Source organism: Scardinius erythrophthalmus (genome assembly GCF_964197995.2).
Source record: "Scardinius erythrophthalmus genome assembly, chromosome: 7".
Taxonomy (NCBI): domain Eukaryota; kingdom Metazoa; phylum Chordata; class Actinopteri; order Cypriniformes; family Leuciscidae; genus Scardinius; species Scardinius erythrophthalmus.
The window spans coordinates 20,299,808-20,316,508 of NC_138227.1; the positions used below are offsets into that span (position 1 = coordinate 20,299,808).

General features: G+C 37.5%; 1 protein-coding gene across 7 annotated transcripts in view; it reads left to right on the top strand.

Moving 5' to 3' along the window:
* Positions 1 to 16,701, top strand: part of bcas3 (BCAS3 microtubule associated cell migration factor) — a 235,168-nt gene that overhangs the window by 61,920 nt on the left and 156,547 nt on the right. For 4 of the 7 annotated variants that reach the window (XM_081371488.1, XM_081371489.1, XM_081371491.1 and 1 more), the window contains exon 16: positions 9,502 to 9,652. In XM_081371488.1, the coding sequence (XP_081227614.1) occupies positions 9,502 to 9,652 (151 nt within the window). Of the gene's footprint in view, positions 1 to 9,501; positions 9,653 to 16,245; positions 16,291 to 16,701 lie in introns of all 7 variants that reach the window. The other 3 variants (XM_081371486.1, XM_081371485.1, XM_081371487.1) reach the window with 1 other exon arrangement.

Consider the following 16,701-nt stretch of genomic DNA (forward strand, 5'->3'; position numbering starts at 1 on the left):
CTCGCCTTAGGTTCATGGCATTGTCAGATAATTCAACAAGTCCTTCTTTGTTCAGTGCTAACAGAGAGTTAATTCAGTTGTTTAGGTGGTGTTTTCTGCTAAGTTGTTTTGTTCCCGTCTATAAACTACCTATAAATGAACAAATGGTGAGAGAAAATGCTTTTTGAAGCATAACTGTTGTTGGAGTGTTTAGGGCTCATGTGGCTTTGGTAGCCATACTGTGCAGCGGTTAAGCTCTGTGCTGTCCAAGCACAAGGTTGTGAGGAGTGCGATTTGAAAGAGCCGTCTGGACTGAGGTGGTCACCTTTGCGCTTAAATTTCATGTCAGTTTTACAAAGCTTGTTGGTCTGCTTCATCACCTATGTTCATTGACTATTTTGAAAGGAAAAACAAGGTGCAACAGGAAGCTGTTAATTCGCTGTTATTAAGTTAGGGATAACGGGATACTTCCTTTGAGCCATTTAAACTCCGCATACGGCTTGTTTGGGTTTCAGGCTTGTTTTATCAGTAACTACGCCTGTTTACACCATTCCTCATCTTATAGCGAAAACAGGCGGACATGGATGCTTTTGCAAAACTGTTGACACAGTGTTGTTTGGATCGTGTTGTTTAAAAAGCAACACTGGTTGGAAAATTGACAGGACAAATTTTTATGAAATTCAATAATTCAAGAAATGAATTATTCTTTCCTCTCGTGTTTTATAATATACACTTCTGCTCCAAAGTTTGGGGACAGTACGTTTTTTTTTATTATTTTTTTTTAAGAAATGAATACTTATTCAACAAGGATGCTTTTAAATTGATCAAAAGTGACAGTAAAGACATTTATATTGTTACAAAAGTATTCTATTTCAAATAAATGCTGTTCTTTTGAACATTCTATTCAGAAAGAATCAGATAAAATGTGTCACGGTTTCTGCAAAAATATTAAGCAATATACATATTTTTTTTTTAAATATATTAAAGTGGAAAACATTGTGTATCAAACTATTTTTTGTGTATTTTTGATCAAACAAATACAGCCTTGGTGAGCATAAGAGTCTTCTTTTAAAAAAACGTTAAATAAGTCTTACTAACCTCAAATGTATTTTATTTTGCAGTGAATAAAATGCATTCAATTATTTAACTTTTCACTCAAATGTGTAATATAATTTGTAGTGAAATAAATTATTTTAGTGGTCTTAGAGCCTACTGTATATTTGTGTATAATGTCTAAGCCAAATATGGGACTAACTAGTCTTTAATCTTCTATTTAATGTTTGTTGCTAGGGCCGTAGTGCCTTTAGAGCAGTCTTGCTTTCTTGTTGAGAGTGGCGGTAAAACGTGTCACGCTCACTGAGTCCTGTGCTGAATCATTTACAATCATCAGATCTCCTCTGTTTATTCTCTCTCTCTCTCTCTCTCTCTCTCTCTCTCTCTCTCTCTCTCTCTCTCTCTCTCTCTCTCTCTCTCTCTCTCTCTCTCTCTCTCTCTCTATGTGTATGTGTGTGTATATGTATATGTGCGTGTGTCTGTGGGACATGCATCCAGATGAGCCGATCTGATCCATAGAGACAGGGCCAGCAAACACTCTCTGTAATCACAAACTGCCTCCTCCCTTGTTTGTCGCATACACACACACACTCTCTTTCTTAAATTCCATCACAGTTTCACAGTGGCTCTGTGATTCTTAAAGATAAAGCTCAGCTCCTCCGCTCACAAAACAACAGTCCTGCAATCAGCCTAGGCATCAAAGCACCGCTCTTGTTTTAACATACCACAACTCTGCATCATGTACAGTCTCATTTAGACTCTCGGTCCTAAAGATTTATTACTCTGGTTACAAAGTCTTGTCCTATTGCTGGGTGCAGTACCAGTGTGGGCCTCTCTGTGGCGCTGTGTTCTCAGCTTTTTGTTAACAGGCCAGTTTCAAATGATGGACCTTATTTCACTCCATTGGCAGAGAGAGGAAAAATACTTAGGCCTGAATCATGCCACTACCTTTTGTCTTTTGTATGAATCTAATCCAGCAACAGGGCTGGAGTTACTCTGTAATTTGTCCTGAATTTTATGAATGGCCTCCTCTTAAAAGCAAACAGCAATGCTTCCTCTCCAGCTTCTGCCTTAAAGATAAACGATTTGTTAAAGAGTTTTATTGTTTGTCTTTTACAAGATTTTTTTGAAAAGAAAATATTTTAATTTCACATTTGTCAATCTATCATGCTTTCATTAATTAAAAATATATTTAAAAATATATGTATTTTTTATTTTTGTAACATTTATTTTCAAATATTCTATATACATTATCTTTTGTATACTTCAGTAGTTTTATCAGAAAATGTTATGCAGCTTTAAACAGTTTTGTTTGATCTTATTTAATAAGTATAGCTTTGCCTAATTATCATTGTTATTGATTACAACAATGATAATATTTTTTTTCCATTTTACTGGACAATTGTAGTGCTTAATGTTGATTTTAAACATTATTTTGTAAAGAAAATCTTTTCCTAATTTTCCTCTAGTATCATTGTCTTTCCCTTGGCACGATGATTGTAAACATCTCATTGAGACTGTGCTGTTGTTTGGCCTGGGTGGCCTGCAAGGTTTTTTTTGTTGTTGTTTTTTGTAGGTCTTGCTCTCATGCGAAAACTTTTCTTGTGGGCTGGTGTGTCTTTATCAGGCATAGTGAGCCATGATGATATGCTGCCCTTTCCCACTGTGAGGAAATGTGATTTTGACACTTCTCATGACCTGAGACCCTGCACTGTCCCACAGTGAATTTTTCTCTGTACCATGATGCAATGCAGCATTTCTCCTCTTGATGTCAGCCAGTCTGATATAATTCTTTGAAATAGTAGTTTAGAATTAATATTTATATATTGTTTATATGTATATGTGTGTGTGTGTGTGTGTGTATGTATACACATCTTAAATACAATATATAGATGTGATTTGAAAGCTTTGGTGGTTGAGTATATTACTAAATATTTTTGTCAGGCTCCTTTTTAATGTGTAACTTAGACCCAAACCACAAATTGCACTGAGGAAATGAAAACACTGATATGTTTGTGTTTGCACAATATAATTTTATGATAAGCAGATACATGGATTAAATTGCCTATTTCGTGGCTGAAACAGCTGTTGGATATGCATGTTTTGCCGTATTGTCAAATCAAGACCAATAATGATGAAATGTCTGGTTTTTAATTTCTTGTTGTAGATGCTTTGATATTATTTTATGCAGACTCTTTTCAGGGTTTTACCAGTCAAAACCACCTTTAGTTTGTAATTTTGGATGTAATTATGATCATGATCATTTCTGCAGAGTTGATGTTGTGGTTTGATACTAGATATTTTAATTACATTAATGAGTTTAAACAGTGCTTGTTCCCAGGGTAAGATTACCGTTTTTTGTCTTCGCTTGGAAATGGAATAGAGCATTTGAGTTCTAAGAAATTTTGATTATTGACATTTCTAGGTTAGAACAATTAAAAAATATATTTATCAAAGGAAACATAATTTGTCAGTGCTGCTTAACACATTCATGGCACAGAAAATTCTGCTATATTTCATTTTCAGCTGTTGCAGCATGGGACTGCCCTGCTCTTTTAGTTTCAATAGTTGTAAACCGATAAACTGTAAACTGGTAAACCGAAGGTTGTGGGTTCGCTTCTCAATACCGGCAGGAAATGACTGAGGTGCCCTGGAGCAAGGCACCTAACCCCCAATCTCTCCTCGGGTGCCACAGCAAAAATGGCTGCCCACAGCTCCGGGTGTGTGTTCACTTCTCATTACTCCTAATGTGTGTGCACTAACTTGGATGGGTTAAATGCAGAGGACAAATTCCGAGTATGGGTTACAATACTTGGCCTTCATGTTACTTTCACTTTTTATATTTGATATTTTTTTAAATGGACATTAATTAAAAATTAGTTTCTTTGTGTAGTCATTCACATTTTTGGGTAACCTCTTCCGCACACGCATGAATTGGGTTAGCCTACCTTCATTATTTACAGGCTTTATAGCCAAACTATACGATTTATTTACTTCTTTTGATATTTGAAATTTCACAGTTATTCTTATGTATTATTAGTTATTCTTATCATGGATGTATCCACATTTTCAGGATTGAGCAGCACTAAATGTAATAATTTTAGAATCAACAACTGTAACCATATTCGTCAACCACTAATCAGAATATTTGGAATGACGTGGCCACTCACTGTCTATAGCTGTTATGGCCCTATCAGGCAGCGAGTTGATTGACATCCTGCTGTTTTGAATTGAACTTATTCACTGGAACATTTCTTTTCTCTCTCTCTCTCTCTGCCCGACCAGCATAGGGTTTCATTTAGACATGTTTGAAATGACACTGCAGCGTTCATGATTGGGAGGAGAGAATATGGTTCCCACTTACCCATAAGTAAATTGACATGATCAGATTACGTGCTCCTGATCAGAGCCACATGCCGAGGTGCATTGATTGAGTCTGCGGATGCCTTCCTGTTCATCTTCTCATGCACTGTTTGCGAAGTCTGCTCGTCTGAGGTGAAACATCCTCTCACACACACACGCACACACATTGCCTTGCAAACATACTCGCTCACATATGGTTTCAGTAAGCCTGTTATCTGAGCCACAGAAGAGTGTAGATTCCCACTGTCACCAAGGTGCTCCTCTGATGAGCTGTAAATGCTGACATGTTGTAAACTATTGGATCTGATTTCAGACAGTCTCGTTCGGATGTAGTTTGTTTAATAAATTACGTACTTGAATGCTTTCACATTTTCTTTGATAAATGCATATATTGCCATTATACAGCAGTGAATAATTTTTGTCATGATGTAATGGCTTGTAATCATACGGTGAACTCTGCAGTGAAATCAGCACATGGAATGAGGGGGAACAGAAAACATTCATTTTATAATGCAGTTTGAAGTCTTTCGGTGAAAATACTTATAAGGCACAATGTCTGGTAATAGTCAGGAAGTTTCATATAATGTTTCTGCTCATTAAAGCAGATTCCGTACAACCCGAAAACTTTGCAGGGGATAAAAAAGCTCCGCTGTCACTTTAAAAGCACTCTCATTCACTGGCGGTTGGGGAAAAGACTGGCAGTTGGCCATTTTCACATAGGCTGGCTTGACCCCACTACAAGCCTGAAAATAGCAGTGAGCAGATACTGTAAAAGCAGAGGCAACCAGAAATGGCTTTTCCACCAATGTCTGATTTCTTCTGAAAACAGTAAATCTTGTGAAGTTTATTTTCTTTGCAGCATCTGTGTTTTATAATGGTTCTTTAATTTGTTTTCACTTTGTCCACCGGGATTGCTTTTATCCGGCACTTTCTGGCCTCTCCTTTTACCCCCCCCCCCCACACACACACACACACACTTCCACTTGTAGTACTCCTCCTTTGAAAGTGTGTATTTTAATAATGATAGCTCTGGGAATTGGCACAGACAGACTTGACATGACAGCGCCGTCCCCCTGAGTGCGGCGGTACCGCCATTGTTCCTTTTCCTCTCCACTCATCCCTCTTTTTTTCCCTCCTCCCCTCCAGTCCTAATCCAGTTGTGTGTGCCCAACTGGGCTCTTTCTTGCAAGAAAATGACACCTATGAAAAGTTTCAGTCTGGGTTCAGGCCGCATCATAGCACTGAAACTGCGCTCGTTAAAATCACAAATGATTTACTCTTAGCTTCTGACCAAGGCTGTATCTCAATACTAGTTTTACTTGATCTTAGTGCTGCGTTCGATACTATAGATCACACAATACTCTTAGATCGGCTACAAAACTATACCGGTGTTCAAGGACAAGCATTAAGCTGGTTCAGATCATACCTATCTGACCGCTACCATTTTGTCTATTTAAACGGAGAAAAATCGATCATAACTCCAGTAAACTATGGAGTGCCGCAAGGATCTGTGTTAGGCCCTCTATTATTCTCAATATATATGCTGCCACTTGGAAATATTATAAGGAAACATGGAATTAGTTTCCATTGTTATGCTGATGACACTCAACTATATATTTCATCACGGCCGGATGAAAACGCTAAATTATCCAAATTGACAGAGTGTGTTAAAGATATAAAAGATTGGATGACGCACAATTTTCTTTTATTAAATCCAGATAAGACAGAGGTAATACTTATCGGTTCAAAAAACCGCCCACAAAACCTCCTTCAATACAACTTTAACATAGTAGGGTGTCCTGTTACTTTATCCTCTACAGTAAAAGACCTGGGTGTTATATTAGATTGTAACTTGTCTTTTGAAAATCATATTTCATATGTTACAAAAACAGCCTTTTTTCACCTTAGAAATATTGCTAAATTACGTAACATGCTATCTGTTTCTGATGCAGAAAAGCTAGTTCATGCATTCATGACTTCGAGACTAGATTACTGTAATGCTTTATTAGCTGGTTGTCCTGCATCCTCAATAAACAAGCTACAGTTAGTCCAAAATGCCGCCGCTAGAGTTCTTACTAGATCAAGAAAGTTTGACCATATAACACCAATTTTATCATCACTACATTGGTTACCTATAAAGTTCCGTATTAATTACAAGGTATTGCTACTGACTTATAAAGCCCTAAACGGCTTAGCTCCAGTTTATTTAACGGATCTTCTATCGCCCTATAATCCATCGCGCTCTTTAAGATCACTAAATTCGAGGCTTCTGGTCATACCTAGGGTATCCAGATCCACCAAAGGAGGGAGAGCATTTTCACATTTAGCACCAAAACTCTGGAATAGCCTTCCTGATTCTGTTCGTTGCTCAGATTCGCTCTCCCAGTTTAAAACTAGATTAAAGACGCATCTCTTCAGCCAGGCATTCATATAATATTTTAATCTTACAGTTAAATCCGGTCTCTACTTCATAAACGCCAGAGGAGAACTGGCCCCCGACTGAGCCTGGGTTCTCCCAAGGTTTTTTTTTCTCCATTAGGTCACCTAATGGAGTTTTTCGGTTCCTTGCCACTGTTGCCTTTGGCTTGCTCAGTTGGGGATACTTAATTTGATTAATCGATTCAACAGTGCTATTGATCTGCATTACCAAACGTGGATGTTTTACACCAGAAACATACACTGATGTACTATTTTATTTAATACTGTGAAGCTGCTTTGATACAATCTGTATTGTGAAAAGCGCTATATAAATAAAGTTGACTTGACTTGACTTGACTAATCCCTACCTCCTGTGAACTACGCTCTTACAGGAGCATGTATGGGAAACCTGGACGAGCGCGAAAGACATGAATGTGTGAAACAGAATATATCAAAGTATTCCCAAACAGAGAGTATGACTTTTTTCTAGGAATTCAGATCTTCCGCAGATGCTCCTTAAAGCCCAGCGATTTCTCAATGGCTGACACTTTGGAACGTCATGCAATATTCTGTCCCTAGGATTGTTATTCACGTTGCCTTCCTTCAAGGTTGTGTTTTTGTAATTGACTTCAGTGTTGATGCGATTAAAATGGGATGATGTTTGTGTAAGAATGTTGTTGTTTTTAGCTATTTGTGTGCAAATCAACCAAATAACGAATGGAAAAGTGCCAGTTTAGATGGATCGCTTGTGTTCATTGCTTTATTAGATGCAAATAGAACAGCTTGGGGGAGAAAACAAGATATCAGTGACAGGGCGGCCAGGTCTGTGCCATTAGAAGAAAATGCAAATGGAGCGGAGTGAGCTTAAACAGAAGGGTCAGGTGACAGAGGGTGACCCGGCTTACCTCTTGGAGTTTGGATTTGCATCGATAGATCTTCTTTCCATTGGCTTGTCATGTATCACTGCGCAGGCCATCACACATGAGTCATTAATCAAATGACAACTCCATAAGCAGTATCGTTTTGACTGGCCAGGCGCCTTGCCTCTCTCGGACGTGCCATTCTTGAGGGTTCCGGCCAAACCTGCCACACTCGGGTTCGCGTCATTTGGTGGCTGAGTTTCACATCATCCCGTGCGAGGCGTCTGCTTTTTTTGATGGCTTAAGCTTTGCCGCCGTGACGCTGTTTGCGTGCGTGTCCAAGGGCGAGTTGGGTTTTGATTTATTGGGGGTTAAAAAGTTTGCAGAGACTGAGTGTGTCCTTCTTGGAAAGATGCTAAATTCATTAAGAATTTTCTTCCTCTACTCCTCGTCTTTGTCCACCAGAAGCACCATTATGGGTTTTCAGGCTGCTTCCTGTTCAAATTCCTTTTCTTTTCTGCTGCTCTTGCACACAAAAGGTGGCTGCGCTTGGGGTGTAGTGGTTTTGAAATGTGAAGGGCCCTTGAGATCCAGGCCCTGTGCGGAATGGCGCAGGGGTTTGTGTAATGTCTCCAGCCAAAGCAAGCCTTTATCGAGGGCCATGAGGCCTAAATGGTCTCTCTTTGGTTAAGCACAAAGACAACGTTTCTGGGTATTAGAGAGACACAGACAGGCTGGCTAATGATCTAAAAACCCTCCAACACTGTGGCACGGCCGCTCTCAGCGCTTTTGCCCTCAGATAATCATTGTTTTGTGTCTCAGGTATTTCTCTGAGCCCCTGAATACCCTCTTCCTGGTTATATTACAATGGAAGCAAGGAAAATCTTCGCTGAGATTATTGGACTGGTCTGAAATATTATGTGTTGAAAGGGAAAATATAATGGAGTTAAAAAAAACGACTTTTTTGTAAAATATTTGTGCAGCGTACATATGCACGAAATAGGTTTGTTTTTGTGGTGTGGAAGCGTGGATCAAATCGATGCCTGTATCATTTGGATTGAAAAGCAACACAAAAACAAACAAGAACTGATGAAAGGTGAATAATTAAGGGGAGAGCTATGGAAACCTTTTATCTGTTGTGTTTGTTTCCCTGAGAAAACATGCTCTATTATTGAATTAATTGTATATTTTAGCACAACTGGAATGCTGGAATTTAGCTGAAACTGGAATTTTCACCATTCAGCTTATTTTTTGTTAATTGTTATCCACCTTATTTTTAACGCAAGAGCTATCCCTTTAACATAGGCTGCTGATTTAACGTTTGTGAAAGTCACTTATGCTCACCAAGGTCTCATTTATTTGATCAAAAATACAGTTAGAAGGGTAATATTGTGAAATATTATTACAGTTTAAATAACTTCTAATATATTTTATATTTGACAAAGCTGAATTTTCAGCAGTCATTACTCAATCTTCAGTGTCACATGATCCTTCAGAAATAATTTCTGTATGCTGATTTGGTGCTCAAGAAATATATATATTATACTATATATAGGCCTACACTGTATATTATCAATGTTTAAAATTGTACTGCTTAATATTTTGTGTATTTTTTTCATGAGTCTGAGAACAGCTTTTATTTGAAATAGAAATCCTGCTTAAGAGTATAAATGTTTTTACTGTATCTTTTGATCAATTTAATGCATTAATTGATGAATAAAACTATGTATTCCTTTTAAAGAAGTCATAGTGTATTATGTATGTGACCTATCGAATTTTCATTTAAATTCAAACTCAAATTATTTAAATTCTTCCTTTTCTTTCACAGCCAAACTCACCAGTCAAGAATCCTATAACAACTTCACCAACAACAACATGGGTAACCCACGCCTGTCTGCATTACCCAGTTTGACGGTTGTGCTACCACTGGCTCAGATCAAGCAACCGATGACCTTGGGCACCATCACCAAGCGCACTGGGTGGGTTTCTGCACACTATTTAGCACTTAAAGGTGTTCGGTAAAGACATTTCAATGTAATATTACTTAAGAAATCACAAAGTATTATTGTTAATTAAAGAATTATAATTGAATTTCAACTGAAGTGCAAGAGAATTCATCAAATCGAAAATAAAATGTTGACGCTTGAGGACAGGAACTGGAAAGGCTGTATTCTGACTGGATAGATAATCTGTTACTTGCTTTTGGCTACAGTTATCTTTGCCATTTGGTGTGTTGTGACTTCAAACCAAGAAGAGCTCTCAATGGAAATTATGTCGCCATTTTAAGGCACAAGGTACTTAATACCGGTAATATCTCAAAACCTATTGATGTGTGCCATCTGTTAGACCGGTTATAAACGTCAACTTTACACAGTTAGCTTTTGTTGCAGACCAGGCTACATTGTCAATTCTCAAGCAGGTTAACAGAATATAATTGTTGTAAGTCACTGGACATCAGTGATCATTGATGCTCCAGCCATTGCTGGCGGTAGCATTTCTCATTTGTGAGAACTGTGTTGGGGATTTGAAATGTAGTTGAGTTCGCATGAACTCTTAAGTGTCATCAAACCGTCATTTGCCAGAGGATTGCCTGCATTTACACAAACATGCAAACCTACATTCTCCCACACATGGATCTTTGCTGTAGTCAGTCGTTAGTTCCTAAGCCAGATTCATTACAATCACTGGACAGAGCATGCGGTTGCTCTCCATGTAACATGAACACGCCGGTAAAGACTGGTTGCCATATCAATGACTGCAGTGTGCATTTACATACTGACTAAACATAATTATGGCTTATTCCAATTGTTTATTTTTATTTAAATGCAAAGTTTGAATGGGAAATTCGCTAACGAAACAGTGGCACATCGGGTCAACTTTAAATAGGCAGAGTTATACAAAGCCCTGTAGCTCATTGTCATGCTGAACACTTTGCGCTGAGGTTGTTTTAAGGGCTCTTACTTCTAGTTTTGAATTGAAGAGTCATCAAGAGAGCATTAGTTTGAAGTTTGAATAATTCAGCCTTGCGTAGGGTTTAGTTTCTGGCTTTGGAGACCTTATATGCTCTTAGTTCCCATTTAAACAGCCTTTTCTACAGACATGCTGAGTCCGAGGCTGTACATTGTGACAGATAGATGTCAGAGTGTTGTCTAGTCCCTTTTCATCCTTTATCTTTCTCTTCTTAGCTGAGGCTAGCATATGTGGCGGCAGACAAGAGACATCCTATGTTGTGCTGAACTGTGTTGTGTGTCTACGTATAGTATATGTCAGTCAGTCAGCTGTACCCACCTGTCTCTGCTCATATTCTCCTTGCCCATCAACATGCCCAAAAAAACTTACACTCAGATGAGCAGCACTCAGAGCTGAGGCTGGTGAATGGCAAATGATCTGGCCACCACATGGGAGATCGTCCTCCTTAAAGACACAGTCTGTAATAATGCAACTGGACATTTAGTGTCGTGGCTAAATCAAGCGTGCTGAAACAGTCCTTGCCACAAACGTCTAACTTCAAGTGAGCGATATTGGATATTAACACAGCGTTGATTTGAGTGCCTTTTAGAGGAAGTGGTAACTTTCCGAAGCAGTTCAGATATAGGTTTCTTGATTCAGTTTGATTCCCATTTTATTTTCTTAATTTGATTAGATTCCTATGTTTCGATTCCAATTCATTTGAGTACATTTCAGTTAAAATGTCCATTTTGCTCACATACAGTATGTAAGAAATTCTCTCTCTGTTAATGTTGAAAATGCTGTAAATTGTACAGAATTTTGGACTGGTTCTGTCTTTTTATATTTTTGTTTAGCTTTAATTTATTTTATTTCAGTTTTAGTAATATAATACTTCAACTTTTATCTGGCAAGGCAATCTTTCTAATTTTAAATCTTTAGTTTTTCCATCTAATATTTTTTAATAGGGTCCTCAAACAGTTTTAAATTCAGTTTTATCGAATTTAAGGCCATAAAGTCTTAAGTCTTAAATATCTCATTTTATATGGAATAAGAAAAAGTCTTTATTTCAAGAGATGTTCAATTTTAGCAACAGAAAGACAGGAATTGCAACATGGCTTAATGTGTTTGATTTTTAAACTTAAAAAGTGATGATTTAAATAAATGTGAGCGCTGCCTGTTACATACTAAATACATGCTGCTGCGCATTCTACTGGTTCACGCTAAGTTCAGCCAACCCAGAGTATGTTCACAGTTAACACACAAGACATTCTCAACAGAGCAATGAATCGAAAAGAAAAAGCGCGCCATACTACTTTCTTCTACCACGCCCATTAATCTATCATGCCCACTGGAGCCTCATCAATAGGGCACACATGAGCTGAACACCTTTGAAGTAACTAACCCTGGAACAGAACCTGCTCTGGAGTAGGTTATGTTTAAAGAGTAATTTGCTATGGCTACTTGCATACCCTAAAATGTACCTCTGTTTTTGGAACTGAAAGTTGAGGTTATCCGCTTGCTTACCCTTAAACATACCCGGGTATGTCTCATAACATCAACCGGTGGATCGAAAATAAGCAAATGTGCACATAATCAAATATAATCTTTAAAATATAAATATAATCATTTATAATTTTGACGTTATTTTCTTAAATGGTGTGAAGGCTGAAATGTGAGGTTTATCATTTATAAAACTTTCTTTGTCAACCTGTTTTTGAACTGTACATTTTTTCAAATCATAGTTTATAGAGTCATTTTATGGGTATGTTACCATAAACATTGCCCTACCCCTCTCATACGGCATTGATTTAATCTGTGCAGGTCTTAAAAAAGATCTTAAAAAGTCTTACATTCGATTTAAAAAACACTGCAGATACCCTGTTTTATTTTATTTCAATAAACGAAAACGATTTGTATTAGTTTAACAATAACAACACTGTTTTTGATTCACTTAAAAGTTCTTTGTTCAAACTGCAAAATCACATTCTTGTGTACTTGCGACATACTTGTTTTTTATATTTAGTACTTTAATATAAAACTTTTTGCTTTTGCTTTGATGATGATTTTTAATGTCTATGGTGCTATTCAAGTTCAGTATACAGTATACACAAGAACGAACACAAACCTCATGACTCCCACATAAGCACCATGTCTGGCCACAGGCCACTGTTCCAACTACTGACTTTTAGATCTTTTATTCCTGCGTAGTTAAGTATTAACATTCACTAATACTTTACTCGCTAAAAACACTCATGTTGTAAGCATGAGAAGTGTCTGGGTGAGACAGCAATGTGAGTTTTGCGCTGTGTTAATGTACATAGCCGTTCCAGGAGCTGTCACTGTGTGTCCTTCTTTTTCTGCGAACCACTTCAGCTGTTCTCCTGATTTCAGCTGTCAAATCAGCCAGCGCAGTGAGGTCTGATATCAGCACTGATGACTTCATCACCCCTTTTCCATGTGCCTGTTAAGTGATGAGTAACCTCCTTTTGTTCTTTACTTCCTCCTCCTCCTCCTTTATCAGCCAGCTCAGTACCATTTTTAGACCATGTTTACCCGCATATTAGTATAAGACTGTAGTGAAAAGGACGTCAATCCCAGTGATGCTAGTGGTGGTTCGGTCATGATCGACTTGTCACTGCATTGGTGTCTTATTCTTGTCTTTAAAGACTGACTATAACAGCAAATAGTATTACAGTGTGGGCTTGAGCTTGTTTTAGTCCCAGGCAAATTCCTGATTCAGTTCTATTTAATGTTTACACATTTTTACCATTTATCTCGTGCTCATCAACCAACCAACCAATACTATATTATTTTTGTAGGCTTATACTGACATAGTGTTTATTAAAACTCAATATTATGAAACTCTCATTGACTTGTTTTGTCTTTTCAAATACCTCTTACATGTAAATCCATGTTGATCCGTGATCCGTATGGACGAGGCCCCACGGTTTGGCACGCATGTGATTTGCAGATAGCCTGCTAAGTTTAACCATCATAGAGTAAAAGTTTATCATTTGGACATGTTTTGTCTTGCCAATTTACACATTAAAACTATTTTAAATCAAGTCAAGTCAAGTATATTTGTATAGCGCTTTTCACAATACAGATTGCATCAAAGCAGCTTCACAGTATTAAATTAAAATAATACAACAAGGTTTGTTTCTAGTGAAATTGATTGATTGATAAAATTAAATTAAATATTCCCAATATATCCCCAAAATATCCCCAACTGAGCAAGCCAAAGGCAATAGAGGCGAAAATCGTGACTCGTGCGCTGTTAAATGTGTTATCTCACACAACCGAAGCACGTGAAATGTGAAATAACCCCCAAAAGATCATTTAAAGTCTTTGTGTTAAATGAGAACAGCATCAAATAGTCATTACACATTTTTTTTTAGAAATAAATATTTTATTTTATTCAACATTGAATTTACACATAGATTTTTAGGCTACAGCAGCCATGACTTTTTATATATATATATTTATAGACCAAAACAGTTTGGTTACTAACATTCTTCAAAATATCTTCTTTTATGTTCCTCAAAACAAAGTAAGTCACACAGGTTTGAAACAACACTAGGGTGAGTAAATGTAAATAAACTGAATTTTCATTTTTGGGCAAGTACTTATATTAATAAATAAGAAGCTAAAACTGCCAGTAGGTGGCGGTAAATGTCTAAATGAGGAAATAATTGAGTCATTCATTTGATTAGTTCAAACTGCTGATTTATTCAGGAATGCAGTACTTACTGCAGGACTGACTTACTTATTCAAAACTTTGATGTCAGTCATACACCGAACAGTCTGTGCAGCGCCGCTTCAAGTCGAACATACCTAATGGCTCTCTATGAATGGGCCATTGAATCATTGTTTCAACTGATTGATTCGCTCAATATGCTAATTCATTCAGGAACGAAACACCGCTGTGTGTTGCTTGGAGATGCACAACAGTCCTGCTCTGGCTTTATAGGTAATATTTTCATTGGAAAGAATTATCAAAAACAGACAATATTTTGTATAAAATATATCACAATATTACCAGTTGTATAAAATCAATATCACATTTGCACTCTTGCTATATGGAATAAAAACAACGCTTTTGTGTGATATTGCTCAACTGTGTCATATCATATAGGCCTAAATATGAGACAAAGACTCATGTGTGTGTTGCTGGATCTAACCTCACAGATGTATTAGGCTTAGTGTAATACGTGAATTGAGCTGCTTTTGGGCCATTGTCTCATAGTGCCATAATGACCGTACAATAGCTTAAAGAGCTCGGGTGCTACCCAGCCATGTGACATGCCATGGCGTAAAGCTTTTGCAAATCACCTCATTTTAATGCCTTTGGAAGTGCAGCATTAGGATCACAGAAAGCAGAGAGATAAACGTGTGAAAGATTATTCTGCTGAAGTGGGGTTGTTGCCCTAAACGCTCACTGGATGTCATCATGTGACTTCTTGCTTCCTGTTAACAGGCATCTTTCCCTGTAAACATTTCTCAGGAATAAAGACCCTCATAGCACTCAACGGATTTGGATGAAAATGTGCTTTTTCACTCACTTTTTTTATGTTATTGTTATGGTTTGCAGGCAGGTCTGATCTTATTAGAAGTGCATGAGCGTGTCATGTGATAGATAGCATGGTGTTGCTGTTGTCCTACTTATTTGTGTCCTGAAATCTTTTATAGGCCTTTTATATCTCACAAACACCAAACCGATCATCAATGCTGCTAAACAAACCCAGGTTTAACATGTTTCCATCTCCTTGGAAACGTATTCATTTAGCATTGGCGTCCATCCATTTTCACAGCTGGATATTTGCTGTGTCCATTCAGCTGAAGTGTCACACTCGACGGTTGTACTGCGCCACTTGAGGCGCAACTAAGCAACCTGCCGATTTGATTGTTTAGCTCGGCCCGTGATGTTTGAGTATCTTACGCCCTTTGTGCAAATATGATTCATTCATTATCCAGAATGTCAAACACAATGGTAATTATAAGCTAAACTTAGCCTGACCATCACTCATCTCTCTCGCCACGATTTGATCTGAAAAATTCTTCATGATAGAAGTTTGCCAATGAGAAAGATTCAATGTCGGTGTAAAACTGTAAGGTTTTGTTTTGCAGACAGTGATTCACCCCTACTGAATAGTAAACTCATTCAAAGGGCCGCAACTTGTGCGGCGACTTCTGCCAGAGTTGGATTTCATGTCCTTTTTATTGCTTTTGGGAAACACTTTTGGCTGTAAAATGTTTACGGTCATCCATTGTTTTGGCTGTAGATCAGGGATCCACTTCTCCTTTCTACTAACCCTTCAGCATAAAACATCTCTCACTGCATCTTACTTCAATTAAACCACTATTGAACTTCTGTTGAACTGTCAGACTGCAAGAAACGGACCCCATGTCTCCCATGTCCCTTCTAAATACCACCAATGGAGTTTTCTTTAGACATTTAATGAAAATTGAGTCTATTATTGAGTAAATTATATATATATATATATTAAAATCCACTATTTTATTGCTTTTTAACTTATGTATCATAAACCAGTAAACTGTTTACCCAGTCAAATAATAATAATGCTTTTCCCATCTATCTCTGTGCATCTGTCCCTTCATGAAGACCCTACCTCTTTGGGGCTGGATGTTTTTCCATTAAAACTCCATGGTGAGTTTTTCCAATACACTCCCAGCATGCTTTGTCCGCGCTTCAGAAAACGACTGCGTTCATTCCATCTTTTGTTTGTTACCAAGAATCTTTTTTCCTGTTTTTCGTTTCTTGAGTTTATTCTAGCACGCTGTGGGAAGAACAGAGAGATGTGTTTTTTATTGTACTTTTTTTGTTCCGTTTCTGTATGTGGATTTGCTGTTTGGCTTTTGTGTATTTTTATTTTATTTGCTAACCTAATTCTTTTTAATTGAAAATGTTGCCTGTTGAATAGTACTGAATGGAAATTGTGAGAGGAATTTTGTTGGTCATAAGTATATCTAAGACACCAGCTTGGCATGGTTAGTCATGTTAGTCAGTGTCATTGAATTCATGGGAAAGAGAAAAGAGTTTTTGTTCTAGAGTTCATTG